This window comes from Pelobates fuscus, chromosome 2 (genome assembly GCF_036172605.1).
Source record: "Pelobates fuscus isolate aPelFus1 chromosome 2, aPelFus1.pri, whole genome shotgun sequence".
In the NCBI taxonomy this organism is placed as follows: domain Eukaryota; kingdom Metazoa; phylum Chordata; class Amphibia; order Anura; family Pelobatidae; genus Pelobates; species Pelobates fuscus.
Genome location: NC_086318.1, coordinates 403,833,483 through 403,855,598, shown reverse-complemented (window position 1 = coordinate 403,855,598; position 22,116 = coordinate 403,833,483). Strand labels below are relative to the sequence as shown.

At 39.5% G+C, this 22,116-nt stretch overlaps 1 protein-coding gene across 2 annotated transcripts in view; it reads left to right on the top strand.

Annotated features, from left to right (window-relative positions):
- The window catches only part of LRPPRC (leucine rich pentatricopeptide repeat containing), a 115,864-nt gene that overhangs the window by 86,733 nt on the left and 7,015 nt on the right, over positions 1-22,116 (top strand). For both annotated transcript variants that reach the window (XM_063443902.1, XM_063443901.1), the window contains exons 29-34: positions 2,176-2,284; positions 6,517-6,643; positions 10,854-10,942; positions 12,399-12,603; positions 14,271-14,398; positions 16,594-16,709. In XM_063443902.1, coding sequence (XP_063299972.1) covers positions 2,176-2,284; positions 6,517-6,643; positions 10,854-10,942; positions 12,399-12,603; positions 14,271-14,398; positions 16,594-16,709 — 774 coding nt within the window. The remainder of the gene's footprint in view (positions 1-2,175; positions 2,285-6,516; positions 6,644-10,853; positions 10,943-12,398; positions 12,604-14,270; positions 14,399-16,593; positions 16,710-22,116) is intronic.

Genomic DNA, 22,116 nt, shown 5'->3' with positions numbered 1-22,116 from the left:
CTGCACATTTTTAAGACGATAAGCCAATAAAGAGGGGCCATATTTTGTGTACATTTGTTATGCTAAAGAGGTTAATTCACATACTAGGCTTGGTTCGTGTGAGTCTCGGCAGCTGGTGGGTCGTCAGTGGTACGATGGGGTTTCAGAAGGGATGCATCCTTGCTGCTAAGTGCGCGAATGCACCATACGCTGGGGTTGTGGTCATGGGACCCATGACTGTAATGGTCAGCTTGTGGACCAATGTCTACGTGTGGTGCGGTTGCATGCTGTATATGTCGTGTTAGCCTAAGAGCTGGGTATCCCATAGGGGGTGAGCTTAGGCCTCATGATCGTGAGGTGTCTAGTCACCCGGTGTATTGGGTTTGGTTTCTCCTTACCTAGGGAGTAGCGAGGGGGGGAGGTGTGTGGAGAGGTTCAGGGTTCCCTCAGTGACTGTGCGTGGCAGTAAATTAACATTCTCTAGTTATGAGGGAATTCGCCACTGCTGAGACCCTAGCCTTGGCTGTGGTGCCTGGGGGTTGTCGTGTCTCCAGATTTATGTGAATGGGGTACAGTAACGCAAAGGTGAGTTTGGGATGGGGGAAGAGAAGGATAATAATATCATAGAATAAAACATCATCGGTTGAGAGCCGTATACAAAGTCCCAATCAGACAGTCCTATAAGTTGAGGACCCGCAGGTCATGCAAGCAGGTCGCCAATCTGGCAAATAGTCCTTCAGGTCGGGTCGTCACTCGAGCTGATTCCTGGTGCTGCAGCTCCCGCAGCTGTCGATCTCGGAATGAAGGCTGGTGCGTGTATCGGGTCCCAGATGGAAGTGGGGTGGGGTGCTCTTGCTTGTGTGTTTACCGGTGAGTGGTTTAGGCCCAGGGCTGTCAGGAACGGAGTTGCGTCTTCAATCGAGGTGAGCGTATGTGGGCTGCCATTCAGGGTCACTGTCAGGGATCCATTCATGCCCCATCTGTAGGCCATGTTGGCGGAGCGGAGAGTGCTGGTCACAGGCGTGAGCGTTTTACGCCATAAGAGAGTCGCCTTTGTGAGGTCCTGATAAAATGTCAGGGACGCCTCTTCGAAACTCAGAGGTGTTTTCCCCTTAATCGCCGTCATTATCAGGATTTTGTCATGGGCTGTGGCACATCGAAGAATGACATCTCTCGTCACCTGGGTGGAAGCCCCCGCAGGACCCGGTAGGCGGTAAATTCCTGCAATGTTTATTTTTTTGGCAACCGTCTGGGACAGGATGGAAGTCAGCAATCGTCTGACATAGTGGGGCAGTTCGTCTACCGTAACTGTCATTGGGATGCCTCTTACTTTGATGTTGGTACGGCGTTGACGGTCCTCCATGGCCGTGATTTGAGCAGTGATGGCCCTGTGCTGGGACCGGACCTGGTGCACTGTAGTTTGGAGCTCGGTCACCTGTAGTTGGAGATCTGCAATATCTCTCTCCGAGGTCTGTACCCGGTCCGTGATTGCTTTCATGTCCGTTTTTATGGGAGCGAGTTCTTTCGCCAGTATCTTATGAAAGTCCGTTAAGAGGACCTTCAGGTCGTGTCTGGTTGTCGGTGTGCAGTCGGCGGGTTCTGCAGGCGCCATCGGGTGAGTGGCTACCGATCTATCAGCCCCAGTTTGCTCGTCTAAGTGTGTGGAGGTGTTAGGCCGCGGGGTAGTGACAGGCCGCTGAGCCTCTGAAGGAGCGGGTTGGGGTGGCGCTGGCCGCTGAAACATAGTCCCAATATCCCTGTTATCCATCGCCGTGTTCTTCTGTGAGCGGCGGCCCATAGCTGGCATGTGGGCCAGGGTGTCGGGTAAGATGTGAGGGTAGTCGTCGCTCACCTGCCGCGTGAGCAGCGTCTCCAGGCCTGAGAGGGATAACGCGGGGTAGGCCCCAGTTCTCCTCTTCCGTCTTGGCTGGGTCTTTGGTTGAAAAAAGGGCATCTATCGCCTCAGGAGTCGATGCTCGTTGTGGCTGGCTACTTTTGCGGTCAGTATGGGTTCCCACTTTCGGGTTATTTGCGTTTTTGGGTGTTTGCGCTGAGGAGCTCACAAGCATGGCGTCCGTGCAGGATGGTGGTCAAGCTCCGCCCCCGATTCGGTGCTTTTTAACGCTATGTCTCACTCCTATTAATATGGTGTAACATTTCTTTAAACAGTACTTTTCTTGATTTGTTTTAAAAAAGGTTTGGTATCAAAAGCCATCAGAACAACGTGCCCCCGCACAGCCTTCTGCCCCGGAAACCTCATATGACAGGAAGATTTTGGTACTTAGTAAAAAGAACAAAGGAAAGGGTAAGCATGTTGCCTTATGTATATTTTGACTGTTTGTTTGGGAGGGTTGTATTTTTTATTTTGCATTGAGGAGCTGGGATGATTTGGTCATGCGTGGAAAGATATATTTTATCTCATAATTGTGATATCAACGCTTGGCAAACTATCTTCTAATGCAGGGGTATGCAACCTTTTAGCAGTACTGTGCCGATATAGGATTGTGATGTCCCGTAGCGTGCTGGTTCTTATTTTATAAATTGGGGTGTGTATGCTGCCGTATTCTGCTTGTGTTATTTATACTGTAATTGCTTTGTATCGTTGTATTTGTGCATATATGAGCTATTATATTGTATATGTTCAGGAGTAGTTTGTGGTATCGTGTATGATACATATGAGTGTGGGCGGTGTATGGGGGCTGCTTGTGGAATTGTGTGTGTGGATGGATATGCCACATTGTGTGTTTGATAGTTTTTGTATGTGTGGGGGCTGTTTGTGGTATTGCATGTGAGAGGCTGCATGTGGGGTTGTGTGCATTATGTGGATTGTTAGCGGGTTACGTTTGTGCGGATTGTATGTATGTTTGTTTGTGGGCTGTTCGTATTATTTGTATGAGGGGAGGGTTATTGTGCATTTCTGTGTAAATCTAGCAGTGTGGGTGGCTTCCATGGGTTCCAGTGGGGACAAGGCTGGCCAGGTACAGGTGAAGGGCAGGAGCTGCAATATCCGCTGTGGGCTGCTCTACCTCAGTGTGGATTCTTATTCACAAGTGCTGAGAGGAAGTGATCTGAGATCACTTACTCTGTGTGCTGCAATGCATAAATTGAGGATTGACCTTCACCACCTTTTCATATTAGCAGATATCTGAAGTTTCACTGGGACTCCTGATAGGCCAGAGCCTGTTTGGCTGTAGCAGCCTTGAGTGCCGTGTAAAGACACCTTGAGTGCCGTGCATGGCACTAGTGCCGTAGGTTGCCTACCCCTGTTCTAATGCATTGCTTGCAATCTGTATTGATTGATGGCAATGGGAAGTTTTTTGATCTATATTAACCGTTCCTGATGAGTTCCAAAACATTGATAATGGACTTTGCAGTAACTTTTTTTTTTTTTTTTTTTTTATACATATTATTGGGTTGTTTGGGTTTTTTCTAAATTTTGAGTGTTACTTTATTTAGTATTGTGTGTGTGTCGCACTCTCTCATCTATATATAAAGGACTTAAATTTTAAAGTCTTAAGCGAACAGCCAGACCTTAAGTTACTCGTCACTGCCAGCCTGAAGCCCATGTACCCTCGCCAGGGAACACTCCAATGGATATGGAGATATATATATATATCTCACCAACTTTTTGTTTTTTCATATGTTGATTAGCACAGCAGACATGGATACACACGCAGGGATATTTTGTTAGGGAAGATATGTGTCCGCGAGAACTTGGAAAGTCTTATTACAGATTGGGGTGTTTGCTATATCTTGCAGCTATCAGCATGGATTCTCCTGATTATGGATGTATGTTTTCCCGGCTATAAACTGAACACTTTGTTATTAGCATCAGAGGCAGAATGAATGCGATACGTTGCTGTGTGACTGAACTGTTATGCCATGTAAATGATTGCAATTTCTGCATTAAACCTTTCAGTTGTGCGTTCTCAAAAGCATATAAATACAATAACTTGACTGACAAGTGACTTGTGTTTGTGTGTGGGGGGTGTACACAGAGGAAAAATATGTAAGCTTAATTTTCAATAAACTTAACAAAACACATTTCTCTAAACATGATCTATCTCTCTTTTTTTACCTTTTATGTGCTCTTTTTATTTTAATAATTATTGATTTGTTAATGGCTTTTATTGCAGAGTAGTGGCATGATGTCTAATTATTTTTCTATTGTAACCATAACGCAATGTAAAAACACAGGAAAATTTATGCTTCAACTTAGCATAGTAATTTAGCGTCCATGTGACATTTAGATGGAATAAGGTGGAACCTAGTTAAATTCTGTGAATAGTTATTTCTCTCTTCTGCGTGTGTGTGTGTGTGTGTGTCTCTGTGTACATGTTTTATATGGTTGTACACCTATAGAGAGGTATATGCATAGATAAAATGTTGAATAAACACGTAAGCAATGAAATACCATTGTCAGTAAGAATTGGAAGTGGAAGGCATGGGGTGACAAGAATATGACACACTGTCAAGTTGTCAGTTTATTTCTCGACATCTTTAAAGAGAAGCGGTAGTAATGAATGATGATCATTTAAAAAATAAATCATGTCATTGAATGCTTAGTGTGGGTGGCAGTACATGTGAAATACTGCTATCAAATAGAACACAGTTTGAAAACATAATGACCTAATCTATATTATGTATTTGGCTGTCATCTGTTCCTTTCACTCTTTGTTATTGATTTGTCTTTTGGGGGCATATTCTAAACATAAACTTATTTTAACGCTTTCTTTAATATGAAGTCGCAGTACAAAACTCTCTCTCTGTCTACATATGCATTTATTTTAATCTAATAATTACAATTACCTTACATAAAGGTACAGGGGCGACACTCAATGCAAATGTGTCCTAATACAGTAAACATTGTTTACTTTCAAAAATATTTCTGGTGTCGCAGAGGAACGTTGGCAAGTGGAATTGGATTTCCTTTAGCCCCCAAAATTCCACGCTGGACACTCCACTGCCCAAATCCAAATATATTTAGTAGGTATACCCCAATGGAAACGTGAATTTATTTAATGATGCATTTTTAATAGGGGTATATCTGGAAATATCTTGCAAAAGCTGCAAATCTCTTGTCAGCAGTCTTTGCAAGCCCTCACCTTCTACCGCAGCCCTTACGTTCTGTGGCCATCCAATCATAGACTTTCCAATGCAGCTCAATGGGAAGTCTTTGCAAGGCAGGTGTTCTGGACAATTGCTGCCTCTTGAGTTTAGCTCCACTGAGCTAAACAACCAAGAAGTAACAGGACCCGTTGTCTGCTTGAAAGCCAGGAGGTGTAACAAGGTTAATTTATGAACGTGCCAGTTTCTAATACACTCTTTTAAAATGAGAAAGGGAAACTCTTAACATGTAAAGCATTTCAGCAAGCTAAAGTGTTTTCAGTTATAGCTGCATAATGTGCATGGGTTGTCCTGCTAAATAATCATTTGCCTCAAATAAACCGGTTTGTTTTGTCACCATAATACGAGAGTGAGATGTGATTTGCTCTCTGTACTGCGCATGTGCTAACTGATGGATAGCGTACATGGGTAGTGCAGGCACATCAGCTTTTTTTTTTTCCACGTGTGAAATGCCTTTTGAGAAAAAAAATGTCAGTTCCTTTAAGGAATTGTCCAGCCTGACCAGTGTTACCTGCCAGTGTGATCCCCAAAGATTGCAGCACCAAAGGTTTATTCATCGATACCCTAGAAAGTGTAACTTTGCGGATGCAAGTTATTTTCTTCCGCATTCATTATTGTTATAATTTGCTTGCAGACACTTCTGTTTGGATTGTAGTCTCAATGAAATGTTTACAGCTGCTAAATTTTGTTTTAGAAGAGTTTGTGAGTGAGATGTGTGGCTACCATTTTTTTTTTCCCCCTGAAACATCTTTTCATACGCTGACAGTTATTGTGAGTATGTGAAATAAAACTGTTAATCAGTCAAACAGGCGTAGCTCAATTTACTGCCTGAACATCTGTCTATTCCAAATAATTTCATTTTCCTTTGTATCCTGGCAAATCCAAGCGATTTAATGGGGCACACATCCGATTTTGAACTTTTTCATATTTGTTCTGTTCTAGCATTGAGGATTAGCAGACTACATATGATTAAAGGGGCATCTCATACATTGTCCAAAACACCTCTTTAACCTCACCATCACCACCACAGACACATTGTTTTATGCAAAGCGTGGCTACCCAAAAAATAGACTTATCGCATTAAAATGTAATAAATAAAATTTGTGGTCCATTTTCCCTGCGTCTTGTACTTTCGTTCAAACGGATTCACAATGGCTCAGTAGTCTGACCCCAACACACCCATAATTTCTATAAACAAAAATGAATAACCAGGCATGTGCATGCATTTAAATTAAATATATATACTGCCTATGATACTAGAATGCTATGTAAATATGGAATCATTTTGCCAATTAGGGCATTGCCAGAATCTCAATTTCTGAAATGTACTGCTCTACTTTTATTTTTATTTTTTAAATGGCCCATGAATAGGTGATAAAAACATTGTGTCCTCTCTGTGTTGTCTTACAGAGGCCTATGATGTGTTTATGGAAGCTGAGAAGAACTCAGAGGTTTTGAGTTCCGTCGCGTATACCAACATGATCAAAGCTCTGCTGTCCGAAGGTCTTCTCAAAGAAGCTGAGAAAGTCAAGGCTTCGTAAGTCTTAATTCTGTGCTGTGAACATGTTATAATTTTAATGGGGATCAGTATATTGCCAAGAAAAAGGAAAAGATCAGCCAGAAGTGAAATATAAACTGTAGGGATTTCTGTGGATAAATGTAGCGATTGAACTTTAGTTACAGTTGCAGGTGTATAGTGGTGGTGTAGTTAAAGAAGCTATGTGCTGAGTATGTGGGTCGCTGTATGTAGCAGAATATCTTTGAGATTGTCTTTAGATATTTCAAATAATCCAGGTGTTTACAATGTTTTTACATTTAGTGCAAAGCATTATTATGAAATGTGTAGGGCATCACTTAATCCCTATGCGTTTTTTGTATTTTAATGTGGCATGCATGTACTGTTTGGCGTTCTTGAGGATGCTGGTTAAGATCTGCCATTGCTTACTTTCAACGTAAACTGGACACCATTAATATTGAATCCACGTTAATAAGGAACATTGAGACCATTTTAGGTGCATTATTTGTTGCATTGTGTGTTTCAGGTATAAAATGTTACTCTTTTATTTTATTTAATTTGTGATGCTGCACGGCATAGATTTTGGCCTTGAATCAGCTTACCTGGTTGTGCAGACTAATCGTACTATATAGCCACAACGTCAGCATGTGGTGGTTATGGTGTGTAACCTACATCTTAAAGCATTATCGTAAATTTGAATATGCAAGGTAAAATGCTAATTATTGTGGATTTAAAGCAATTGTTCATAACAGAATTGGTTATTAGAAGCAGGCTTTGCACATATTGGGATTCTGTTGCAGTTCAGGGCAAAATTATTATGAAAGTTGAAGAGCAAGTTCCATAATGATATTGAGACACCTATTCATATATTATCTAAACTTTATTGGTTGGAGTTATTTAAATAGAAAATACACACAAATAAATAAATATATATATATATATATATATATATATATATATATATATTTCTAATTTCAATAGGCGTTAATAAACCTTTTCATCTATAATTTCTGTCTCTGATTGGCTCTTTTTGCTAAATTGTAAACTTATCTTTCATTTGACAGTGTATGTATAAGCATTTTCTGCTCTATTACATTTTACTATATTTGCGACAGTTTGGTCAATAATTAGGGCTTAAAAGACTGCTGCATTATTGGAGTACCGTATATACTCGAGTATAAGACGAGTTTTTCAGCACATTTTTTGCCAATTTTCATTGCCATAATACAGACTGGGGGGAGAGGGGGGCTGGCAGAGCTGTTACTTACCTTCACAGCAGCTCCTGTCAGCTCTCTTCTCTCTCCTCCGTCCGTGCAGCTCCCAGGTCGGCTTCCTCTGCAACTCTCGCGAGAGCCGCGGGGTCAGAGCGTTGCCACGGGTTACCGTGGCAACGCTCCGCGCGGCCGCGAGAGTTGCAGAGGAAGCCGACCTGGGAGCTGCACGGACGGAGGAGAGAGAAGGGAGCTGACAGGAGCTGCGGTGAAGGTAAGTTACAGCTTCCTGACAGCCCCCCTCCTACAGCCCATCCACTGGACCACCAGGGAGTGAGAGCCCCCCTCCCTGGCCAGCTAACAGGCAGGGAGGGGGGACGAAAAAAAATAATAATAATAAAACTAATAAGAAAAAAAAATTATTAAAATAATAATAACAAAAAAAATTAATAATAAAATAAAAAAATAATCACCTAAAAAAAATAAAAAAAATATTAAGATAATAATTAAATAATAATTAATAAAATGCCCAACCCCCACCAATGCTCTGCACACACACACACACACACACACACTGCACTCACACATACACACACTGCATTCATACACACACTGCACTGCATTCATTATATACACACTGCATTCATACACACTGCACTCATACACACACACTGCACTGCATTCATTATACACACACTGCATACACACTGCACTCACACACACTGCACTCACACATACACACTGCATTCATCATTCATTATATACACACTGCACTCATATACACACTGCACTCATATACACACTGCACTCATATACACACTGCACTCATATACACACACTGCACTGCACTCATATACACACACTACACTCATACACACTGCACTGCATTCATTATATACACACTGCATTCATACACACACACACTGCACTCATACACACACTGCACTCATACACACACTGCACTCATACACACACTGCACTGCATTCATTATACACACACTGCACTCCATTCATTATATACACACTGCACTTATACACACTGCATACACACACACTGCATTCATATACACACTGCATTCATTATATACACACGCTGTAAATAAATATTCAGTTAATATAATTTTTTTAGGATCTAATTTTATTTAGAAATTTACCAGTAGCTGCTTCATTTCCCACCCTAGTCTTATACTCGAGTCAATACGTTTTCCCAATTTTTGGGGGTAAAATTAGGGGCCTCAGCTTATATTCGGGTCGGCTTATACTCGAGTATATACGGTAATTTTGTTGGTCAGATCTGTGACTGATACCCACTACTAGCGTATAACTTAGTGGTTTATTCTAATGAACTTATAGTTGATAAGGGGGGATTTGACAGTAAATTCACTTTTTCCCCCTAAATGTTAAACCACAAAAAGTTGCTTTAAATACTAATATGACTATATGAGTAAAATTAAAAAAAGAGATTTATTTTGACATAGTTCTAAAATTGAACCAATCACCATGGAAACCAATGGAACGTTCCTATGCCCATCGCTCCACATTTAGCACTTTGTCCCAGAGACGACATTCACGATTTGAAAGTTTTGATTTTATCCTGAGCACAGGTAGCTTTGCAAGACACAGAAATTAGAGATGCAGTAGTATTGGAATGAAAGCTTAGATCTGTCATAGTGACTAACATCTATTTAATCACACTGAAGATTGAAAGATTGAGGGAAAGTAAATCCTGTGTTACATGTAATTTACAGCCTCATGCGTGAAATGTTGATTTAAGGGCTTTGACAGATGGGAGAAAGAAAGGAGTAGAACTGAGCAATGAGTACTTAGCCAGGGATTAAGAGGATTGCTCTGCAGAGTAAGAAAATCCGGAGTCCAATGTCTATTGCTGGCCCCCCAGCGCCTGAAAGTGACAGAGAGGATAGTCATATTGTGTACTCCATAAAGGATTTTCCAGGATTGCCGAGAATAATTTAGCAATGACCCTGCTTACTTCTCAATCTGCTCAGTCCATAAGTTTGAGTAGGTAGGCTGCTCAATTGTTAGCCTGAAGATGATCTGAGAGGTTTATCTTGATTGTTGATATACTAAATGACAACGACCTCTTCATCTCTCTCCTCTCACTGCTTTCCTCCGCCAGAGAAGATTTATTTCATTTGTTTATTTATTTTTTAATCTAGAAATGAACTTGGTAAAGTTATGCTCGGATTTCATTAGCGAGCGGCGTGCTCTTGGCAGATGCTGTAAAGCAGATGCAATTGCCGGTTATGCTTTTTTTGATTTGAAAGCTTCTATTGACTTTCTTATACGTGAACCTTGTATTTGCATTTCTGACAATTCCTCGTGTAGCAGCAGGTGACATTTTAGATGCTGGCACAGAGCCTTATCTGTCTGGTTTGTTTTTCATCAAACCAGCCCCCCTACCCTTTCAAAAAGTAAGCATCCTTTCCACAAATGGGAAAATGGAAAAATAACAACATTGGATCCCCATATGTTTTTTTTAAATTTTGATAGGAAGGATAAGGAAATTAGAAATAAGTGTCTTTAGGGTTTTTTTTTTCTTTCTTTCTTTTCTAGCCCTTATCTTATCATTTTTTAATTTTTTTTTTAGTTTTGGTTTTTAAAAAATAATGTTGCAAATGGTAAAAAGGAAAACGTATATGCGGTTCACATATGATACATCGCAGGGCACAGGTTTATTTTAGTCATGTAATGTGTCAGCTTTCAAGACTACGAACCAATTGTTTAAAAATGAGAAGGGAAAAAAAAAATCTGCGACTTTGTTTCTTTTGTTTCTCTTTTATAAACTTTGTCATCTGTCAGATTACAGAATAAAAAAAAAAAAGATTATCCTTCTATAACCATTGACAGGATAGCACAAAAGCTGTCTCCAGGTCGATATTTTACAGCAATATTTTTAACATACGAACAGTAGTTTTTGTAATTTCACCTTGGAGCTCAACCATTTATTATCGTATCAGAAGCATGTCAGTAATTCCTTTCTAAATGTCTGCTTCGTTTAGCGCCGAGCACCGCATCAAGGGCTTCACACTGAACGACGTCGCTAACAGCCTCTTCATCATAACACAAGTTAGGCGGGATTATTTGAAAGGTATGTCACAATGCTTGACCTTTACGTCACATTAATGCCTCTGTAGAATTTTCTTGTAACGCCCTATGAATACTTGGATAAAGGAGTCCATTTAGCAAATTACCTGCTTATCAAGAGCCTTTTGTGGTAGGAGAGAGACATAAATTACTGTACATGCATTTATAATACGTGTTGAATATGAATGTTCTTGTCATTTGCCCACTTAGTCCAGTTTCCATTCCATTTAACACAAGATGCTTTTTTTTTTCTCCTTAAGATGATTCACTGCTCTTCAGACATGCAAAATGTGTGTACCAGAAAGAAAAGGGACTGTACAGGCTTTCAGTGGTGTTAAAATTCACAGCACAAGTCATTCTGATTTTCCAAATTAACATACTATAATGCATATGCGCAATTTCTCAGCAGTTTTTTTTTTTTTTCCCCCCTCTTTGTGTTGATTGTGCAAAAATATCAAACGAGTTAAATTGAGTGTTAAATGTGTAGGCTTGTGCACTAAATGATTACAATATTGATTTAAAAGAAATAATTTAAGCCGTTACTTTTTTATACTTCATAATGCCAACAGCATTTTGATACTGTAATTCTAGTTGTTATTTTTCTTTCTTTGTTATATACAGTTGTTTTCTTTCTGTTAATAACGTGATCAAGCCACTTAGCTACTTAATCTCACAGTTGTTCACTATAAACAAAGCAGAATTTATTGCGATTCACACGAAATTAATGTTGACACACACACGCATATTTTCATATAGTACGCACAATTGAGGCACACTTTGTGGTGTGTGAACATTTGTGCTAGCATTTTAAATTCTTTTATTTATACGCATAGCAGGTATGGTGACACTAAACAAAAACACATCCTAGATATTTATAAAATTTGTATGCCGGTTGCTAATGGACATTTACGCCTTTTGATAGTAGCCTTCACAAAACAATGTATCATTTCTGATCATTTTAGAAAGTGATAGCTGTTTATCATAGCCCATATCCATTATTTGTGTTTTCAGAAATGTGTGAACTAGCCATTAATACAATTTGCTTGGCATTCAGATTGCTGGTTTGAGCCTTTCAGTGCAGGATCCACAGACTACTATCTGCAAAAGAATACATTATTTCTTTGTAAAACCAGTTTCCTCCGTTGACATGGAGTCCATCACTGGCTTATTGTGTGACGTCTTTGTCAAATATTATCTGAGGATCGTTTTGAGGGGGGAGAAGGGGGAAAATGCCTTTCTGCATTACATTCTCAGAAGCTTGCCAGTTTGATCATTAAATTAAAAATTTCAAGCCAGCATGGCATTTTTCTGCATGTAGTTTATATAAAAATGTGTGTGTGGATGCTAACCGCTTCCATGCCTGTCTGTTTTGTTTTATAAACCCAGGATCATTGCTTACTATCGCTATTTTTTCTTCTTCTTTTTTCTTAATCGTTGCTGTCCCTTTTCCTTTTGAATAGATGCACTTACCACTCTGAAGTCCATGCTTGAAGATGACAAGGTGCCCAGTCAGCTAGCTGTCACGCGTCTTGTACAAGCCCTGGCCATGAAGGGGGACTGGAAAAGCATTGAAACCGTTGAAGAAATGATGGGCAGCATTGGATCCTCCATAGCTCTATCACAAATGCTTTTTACCAATAACAAAATTTTGGCTCAACTTAAGAAGTAAGTGGAAAAAATTTTGTTTTGTTTTTTGGGCCCATCTGGTATTGTGACTGTTCACAAGGTCAAATAACCATGTGAAATTTCCCTATATTATTATCCTGATGATTTTATTCTACTTAGGGGTAATAATAAATATTACTGATGATCCAAAAAAGATCATAGATTGCCTTCAGTGTTTTACACCTTGCCGACATGTATATATGGATGTACATTGTTTCTTGTGGGATATCATTGTCCAGTGGACATTCTGTAGCAAGTGTTTTAAAAAAAGAGGTCTTCCTTTACTGTTTACATTCACAGACCCCCATTTTTAGCACACAAAATGATACTTTATTATTAGCTTAGAAATTGTCCCCATGTCCACCTCTACAGACAGAGCCAGATGCTCTCTGCCTGAGCGGAGCCTAGCGGTGCTCAGGATAATCGGCTAACATTCTCAGCCAATGAGCTGCCTGGCTCTCCATTCTCAGTGGTGCAGTCAGCAAGCGGCATCTGACAGGTCCCCGCCACAAAATCAAACCGTTCTAAAGCTATTTGATTTCTTACAATGGAGGGACGCGAGGGCACTTATGACACTGTAACCACTGCAGTTATAGCTAATGTTCAATGTTTTATTCACTTGTGTAGTTTCCAGAGAAGTGATGAATTAATCTCTAAATATTCACAGATACTAAATCCATTCCAAATGATTGTAATTTAAATAGATGTGACAATATGCATTATACATATATCTATTGTGTTTGGAAACAATGGCTAAACACACACAGGTTGTGTTTTTAATTCCCCCGGACTCTGACCGGAGTACTGCCTTAGTAGTTATGACATTAGTGCTGCCTTTCTCACTGAGCACAAGTGGCTCCCTGACTAGCGAGGTACAGAAATACCTAAAAGCGAGAATTAAAACATTAAGGTCTGTTATTTTAATAATTCATGTAGAAAACTATTACTGTATTTCTTCTAATATTAAATTAAATATTTACCTGCGTGCTGTTTTGTGCTGCAGAACTGTCCTGCTTGATTCCAGAATTGATCATAAATATAATCTGCTGAGCACATTTTAGTGCTTTCTGTTTTAACCTTCCAGAAACTGCGCTAATAATTTAATGTGTGTGTGATGTGTATTTACACTTAGTAGGCGGTAGCATCTTCATAACAAAGGCTGACAACTCCATTTGGTAGCATTGAAAATCCTGTGTTGAGCAGACGTCTTGCTGCTCTGGGTACTCTGGTCATCACGTTGTGAAGCGGTGACTCAAGGAGGCAACAAGGCCTGGTTAAAATTGGAGTTTATTCACTAAACATGTAAGAGCTGACAAATACAGGTCAAAACGGCCAATTTCGCATTAAAAACAAATCTTCAACTGCATGCGGTTGGAGACTTTTTCATCCGCAGGTATTTTGCTCTTTTCAGTGTACTGCAACACATTGTTTAAAGAACAATTCCGAATGGAATCTTGTATAAATCTGTACCAGACCCAATAAGCCTCGATTCTTGCTAACAGCCACTACGGCAGTAAAAGTGTTCGCTACTGGAAACAATATTATCACAATATATAAGTAAAAAATCAATTTTTAAAAAATATTTAATTTGGTCATGTTTTTGTTTTCTTTTTTAAAACTAAGCATCTTGTGTATTGAAGCTAAATCGTAAACCCTTTTCTTTTCAGTGGCAATATAGAAGAAGCTGTAGAGATGGCAGAGTCCCTACACACAGGAGACACTTCTCAAGTAAAAAGCATTTCATACGTGTTCAGAAGGGTCATTGAAGAGAAGATGGAACCAGCACTTGAAAAATGTAAGTCGGTCCTTTTATACAAGTAATTTTATTATTTTTTTATTATTCTATTAAATTTCTCATTTTGATTGGTTTCCTGCCGTTTGCCTTTAAACAGTAGCTTGATTAGCTGCGTTGACTATTTTCCATTTATGGTTTCTGGAAAAATGTCACAACATGAACCTGCCTACAGCCGTCTGAGGTCTATTATCACTTCTTTCTGTAGTACGGCTTACCGGGGACTAGACAGGTTTATTTGGCAGCAAACCACAGAATGATGTGATGTGCTTTTAAAAATCAAATAATTTGCCTGATTTAAAATGATACTTTAAATAGAAGTGTGACCATTGGTGTCTAAATACTGGCCTCCAGTTATCATAGAAGATGTTTTCCACAGTGATCACCTAGCCTAATGGCTGAATGAGCATCACTGAGAATGTAGCCAAACACTGTCTCGGGTGTCAACGACTAGCTATTAATATACTGCAGCTTTCAGATACTTAACTTATACCCCTTAATACTCACAGCATTTACAATACATTTCTCTTTTTATGGAAAATGTTACATTTTGATCAGGCTTTATTTGTGCAGGGGTTTAGCATCTCAGAAATGATTAACATTTCGATCTCTGTTTTTCCTGTAGAATGTACGTGTATAAGTTTGCTGTACCTGCATTCAGCATTGACAATGTACTATGAAATGAACCTATGTTGTCAAACTATATTTTAAATTCAATGACCATTGCTTGTGGAAGCAAATTAGTAATTGCTAGACTGGCCATGCATTTATATGATCTAAAGTTAATCCATTCACGTCTAAGAACGTTTTAAAGAAAGTTAAATAAAACATTTATTTGTGAAACTATATGCACAGCCAGCATATAAACGAAAGTAAAATATCTGTGTTCATCTCATGTTCATTGCCTATCATGAATCCATGCATAGGTATCGTTTTGTCTAATAATACCACAACGTGACTGCTCTTGTCATAGCAGGTATTGAGGGCTCCAGATATTCTTTCACTTTCTTCAAACCTAAACCTATCCAGATATAGAAAATAGGGTGAAAAAAATCAAATCCATATTATATTTTGCATTACTCGGGTTTCCAGTTTATGCGCCTTGCTCCCCGCCGTGAGATAGAGAGAAACCGTGCTAAAAGTGCAATTAAAGTTGATAAAATCAGCCAAAACTTCTCAATCAGCCTATTTTGTCTGAAACCTTTGGATTTTTTATATTTTGCTACTTTGTACCGGCCATTAGATAACTGATAAAATGCCTGTCGATACTGACTGCATCATTTCAAAAGTAATACCAGTTGTCATCCCGTAAAGCCAATTGCTAAAAAGCAGCTAGTGGCTCTCATCCTTCTCTATCGGAGAATACTTGGATAGACTGTTCTCCAACTGATTACCAACCCTGCTGCTACTTATGTTCTACAGCCAATCCTCAAAACATAACACAAGCCTCTTGCCTGGTGCAAAGAAGGTTACCATTAACTCTCTGTACATCCCATAAGAAGAAATATACATTAGCTTTATGGCAATATATTGAAACTTTAAACAACATGCTAAAGTATATTAAACCATACCAAACCGCAATCGAATTAAAGGAAAGGCCAGACAGGTTCTAAAATATAAAATCATTTTTATATAAGTAACGTGCATGTGTCATTTACATGGAACAATCCCCATAGCAGAAAAGATCGTCAAAAGTTGTTTGTTATGGTGACATCTTACCAGGACATGTTTCTGTGCTTTACCAGCAAGTGTCTAATCTGCGCATGATTGCAATCTTTCCAAACACATTATTGGTCACCAGCCAGTAAAATAATGGAGCCGGTTGTAAAACCGGTCCGTAATTGGTAGTCAATACAAACTATTGGCTGTTAATAGGGACAGCGAAGGGCAAGACAATGAGCCCTGTGTCTTAGCAGCTATAGCATGCTGCAGTGGTTGTGGTGCTTGGAATGTTCCTTAAGCAAAGGGAAACAAGACAGAGCATCACTTGTTGCTGGTGCCAGGGCTTAGGAGGTCAACAAAGCTGTATGTCCCTAAACGTGTGCTGCTTTATTGAGATTTATGCTTTTAAAATGTGACTCTTCTGTTAAAAGGTTGGGTTACTTATTTGTTCTTCAATTCTCAAATAGGAATTTGTACCAATGTATTTTAATTTAAGATTTTTCACCCCATTGATATTGTATGTGTTTCACATGCAGTAAGTGCCCTGGCTGAGCGTTTGGCGAATCAGTTTGCTGTGTACAGACCCGTCACAGAACTCTTCACCCAGTACATCCAGGGAGACAGAAAGGAAGACGCCAGATATCTGTTACAGGTAAACCTGCATTTTAACAGCAGCTTCAGTATTCATAAAACAGCGGCGTGTTTTAATGCTTATATTCGCATTTTCATTTTAAAGTTGACCTTTCACCCACACAAACATTTTTTTTTTTTTTTTTTTTTTTTTAAATCTGGCCAATTTTCTGCTGGAAAATAGATCAAAAGATCTTTTGCTCTAAATTTCTTATTGAGCTTTTAAACCGGGTGCGAGGTCATGGGCGCAACCTCAATTTCCCATTTGTGACAAAGCCATGCACCGTGAGGCCGCATTAAGCTCATTTGTTACTTTGTAAATAAAAATGACAATCTGAAAAGTACAATGTATAATATATATATATATATATTATTTTTCACATGATGAGTGCATTTGTTACGGAACATCCAAACTTGATGTCATCTTTTGTTTTTTTTGTTTTTTATTCTGGAGCATGATGGCTTTCAATCTTTCCTGCAGCATGTGTGATTAATTATCTTGTTGGTCCAATAAGACATATCACATTGTGCAGTGAAACCCTCATGTCGTTTCGTGAGACGCTCAATTACTACAACTGTGCAATGTGATGCATTTGATTTAGATTATTCCAATGATGTACAAGGGGCTGCTATCCCACAATGATTCCATTTAATATTGTGCTTGGTTAACATGTTTACAGACCTGCACACTGCTGTGTAGTGTGTGACACTGCCACCCAACATCTTTAATCAGCCTGGAATCCCTGATGATTTTATTCCTGTATTATGTTTTTTTTTTTTTTTCTGTAAATATGTCTAAAACCTCCTGCTGAGATTGTATGTGCATATTTATATGTGTGTGTATGAACACACAGTATCTGTCAAAATTCTTGCTTTTCTTCTTAATTAAGAAATATTCATGTGCAAAACACGTGTCAAGCCAATATCTATTAACTCTTCCCTTCCCAATGTGTACATTCATGTTTGTTTGAACTGAATGGGGTGGGGGTGGAGGTGGAGTGGGGGACTTATTCCACCTGAAAAAACATGGTACAGCTTTTAAGATCACATGTTTCACTGTCTAAAAGATGTCTTAAAGCACCCAAACCCCTTAATTTCAATAAAGCGGTCTGGGTGCGGTGGCCTTTTCATTTTAACCCTGCAGTCTAAGACATTGCAGTTTAGTAGATACAGCAATGTTGTTTTTAGGGCTAAAACACCTCTAGTGACTGTCTTCCTGACAGACACTACAGTCATTTCCCCTGTGGCAACAGAGTCTGAATCAGTTCTCAATCATCAGCTGCGCAAGCACCCTAGCCTCCCAATGCTGTCCTATAGGCATGCATTGGATTGTCGGCGATCATCCATTGTGATGGTTTGTTTGGTTTCTACGCCGATGTGTATACACATGCTCTCTTTGTACAAAACAAAATTTCATCCCATTAATAAACACTTACTTGATTTCATAACTTCAGAGAAACAGATTTGTCTGCAGGGATCAAGAGGGGCAGAAAGGATCGCTGGAAGAGTTATTGCAAGTTGTGCGCCATCTCCCCTCCCCGCACTTTACAGCAGCTTCTGTAGGTCAACCTTTTAATAGCTCATCCCAGCAACCGTTTAGAGAGGGCATGGAGTACACTGCAGAGATTCATTTCAGGCTGTGATATTAGCCTTTAGTGCCCTGTGTATGTGTAAACGTTGCTGTATAATACATTACCAAAAATGCAATCTGGCTACATATATCCTTATGAATAAAATTCCTTGAGGGATGAAAAATGTAAGTGATAAATTTGTCTATGAGGGCTAACAGCACAATTTGATGGACCAGTCTATAGACCTTTTCATGACATGTCAATAGAATCCAAGTATTATTTATATTAATGTGGCTTGTGGATGTGGCTGTATATTTTGGCTACTTTGTGTGAACCATTTAGTGGATACTGTGTCACAGTTGAGATAATCCACTCTTAGGTTGGCATTCCAACCAGACAGACTGCAGCAAGGTTTTATATATGTTTCAAGTTTGTTTCCCAATTCTGATTCTTTGCTCAGTTCTGTCTGCCACAATTCGATTTAGTCACTGTACATTCCACAGACAGATTGCTAATGATCTCCTATTCCCTGTGTTTGGTGCAACCCAAATGGTAAAAAGGGTAGTTTGAGCACCATGACTTCTACTATATGCTGTAGTGGTTATGGTGCCAGGAGTCCACTGGCAGCCCCCCCCCAATAATTAGTCAAACTGTTCAGCCTTCTCGTCTGCTCTACATATATATATATGTGTATATATATATATATATATATATATATATATATATATATGTAAATTTTGACACGATTTGGGAACACTTCATTGGATTGGCAAAGAGACAAAATATGGACAGAAGTGATGCCACTAATGTGATGTTCTTCTTAAATTTCTGAAGAGATGTTTGGACCATGGGACCCAGGTAACCAGTTAAATGGTCTTGAAATGTTTTGACTACTTCCAGCAGAACATTGCCAGGGGGCTCCTGGCATCACATCCGATAAAATGAGCTGGTGATGATTAAGGTACAGTCTATGGAATTCTAGTAGATGGGAAGGAAATCAAAGCTGTGGGCACTGCTTCAGGCTTTCTATACATTAAGTGGTTGGCAGGCCATGGTGGGAGTGGGGGGCTTACTCTGTTTTGTTTTTTATTTTCTGTTTTTATTCACAAATACTATATGTGTTTGTTCTTTTATGCTGTATGACACTTTTTGCTTATCCAGACTTAGATTTATTATTCGGCAGAGCACGTACCTGCCCAACCTAAACTCGGTAATGCTAAAACTCCCCCTGTACCTACGGCTAAATGTAACCACTCTCTAGCCCTGAAGTCAATAATTCTAAACCGCCCTTATACTATAACTTAATACTATAACTTATGGCTTTTACTCTTATTAACACTAAACACCCTCTGTAATCTAACGCTGATGTTAACCCCATTTACCTTAAAGGGACACTATAGTCACCAGAACAACTACAGCTTAATGTAGTTGTTCTGGTGAGTATGATCATTCCTTGCTGGGATTTTAATGCAAACCCTGCCTTTTCAGGTGTCCCCCCTAGGGACACCTCCAGTGGCCACTCCTCAGATGGACATTGGAGGTGCTTCCTGGGAGCACTGCTGTTTTGCGTCTCCATACTCTGCATGGAGATGCTGGACTTTCTTTATAGAGATGCATTGATTTAATGCATCTCTGAGGATGTGCTGATTGGCCAAACCAGAGTTTGGCCCCGCCCCTGTTCCAGGTCCATGCCAATTTCAGCCAAGCCAATGTTTTCCCTAATGGGAAAGCATTGGATTGGCTGGAATCCTAAATTCTGATGATGTCAGCAAGGAGTACTTTATTTTTTTTATTACTTCTTAAGGGGGTAAGCCACCTAAATGGTGGTTTTAACATAATAGGGTCAGGAATATATGTTTGTGTTTGTGATCCTACAGTTTTCCTTTAACCACTTTCTATCTTTAACACTGCATTGTATTTACACAGCTGTATTCACCACACTCAGATTGTATTGTATTGTATTTTCACAGCTGTATTCACCACACTTATTATTTGCAAGCAGAAATCTGAATGTGTCCCTAGTCTGTGTATTAAATAGCTGCTTTATCCTACATTTATTAAATTAAATTACAATTACACAAAAATAAGTCCTGCGCTCAGACTCCCACTACTCTTGGGCGGCAGCAATGACCATGGTACACATCAGTCTCAACATATACAATAAAAACCAAAGAAAAAAATGAACTGCACACTACCCCAAATCCCTATGCATATTTAGACAAATTTAGTTTTTTTTTGTTTGTTTCACTCCAATGGCCATTAGATGTAAGCCCACCTGCCACGTCAAGGCAAACCCCTCCAGTGGGTCCTACACGGACTATTCACCTTGCTTCCTTCAGCTTCAGGCAAATTATTACATGCAATGTATAGTTTCCAAAAACAACTGCAATTTAACATTTGGAGAACATAATGCACATTTTATAAAACAATAAAAAATGAAAAGTTTTAGACTGCTAATCTAGTTTGCAGTGAGTACAGTAAGAGCTAAAACCTTGCACTCGTGTTTGTAAAGAAGTGAGCTACATCACGATTATAGGGTTAGTTCTATTTTCACTAAGTGCAGTTTAGCATTTGCTGAAATTAGCATTCCCCTGTAATGTAGTTCTATTGCAATATAGGCCTCACCTTACATTGAAAAATTATTTTACCAATTTTATTCTAAGGTTGGGAGCTTGACAGAAGTCATTTACATGTTTACATCCTTTGTGCTTTACTGCTGACACGTAGAAACCTTTACAGCATTTAAAACATTTTGTGTTTTGTGTTCTGCCCCCCTCTTAAATTGTTCCCATTTAGTGAAATACTGTATGTATTTTTCTTTAAACCCTTTCAGTGCCAGACAAGAGGTTTGCAATGCTCTCTTTGTCCTCATTCCAAGTCATCCTGGCTTTGAAAGGGTTTCTGGCGTGTAGTACACTGGAATATATCTGAATCTCGTTTGAATATTACCCTTGCCTGAGCTCCTTGATTGCTTATTCGAATCTAAATTTACTTTCCGTTTCCGCCTGTGTCACTGGCACATTAAATGAGAAATTCAGGCTCCTCTTGGTGGCCTAAATTCCCTGTAAAATTAGCAATCTTCAGGGAGCGAGCCAACGGCATTCATGCCATTTTATTTGTGCTAAATATAACACTAAGCCAATGCAGAATGAGCCGTGGGTGACGAGAGCTGCCACTGACAGTGTACACAAACATGCTCCGACAGGGAGTCTCGTCCCAGCAGGTGGCAGTCAAACAATCACAGTGATCCCACAGATTGCTGGGTTTGTATAGACTCCCTGTGTCAAATTGAGGCCTGTTACCAATTTCCAATAGTAAATAGCACTATATTCACTTAAAATGCTTAGCAGCTGGTAAAACTGTAAGCCGTAAAAAAGAACTAAAACCGCTGGTTTAGTCATCACAGCCTTTGTCAACAGATGACATCAATTTGCATGTTAAGAAGCAATAGGAACATTAGAATTTCTCTGGAAGATGCTACCGTGGAGAATATGTGGCAGGGATCTTTTACATGTAGAACGGAGCCGTGGGAGTCATGGACGCCAGAACTCTATGATAGCTAAGCTGTACTCTGTTTATATACCGTCTAAATCCCATCTTGTCTTGGCAAAAAAAAACAAGGGCTGCATTAACCCCTTAAGGACCAAACTTCTGGAATAAAAGGGAATCATGACGTGTCAGACACGTCATGTGTCCTTAAGGGGTTAAAGGGCCACTCTAAGCACCAACACAACTTTGCGTGATTGCAACCTTCTCTCGGCTCGGAGAGGGGCGCTTAGCATAAAGTGACAGGCAACAACAAAAGATATAACAAAGCAAAAATGCAATTTTTACTTTTTTAGTGTTGGTAAATATTGG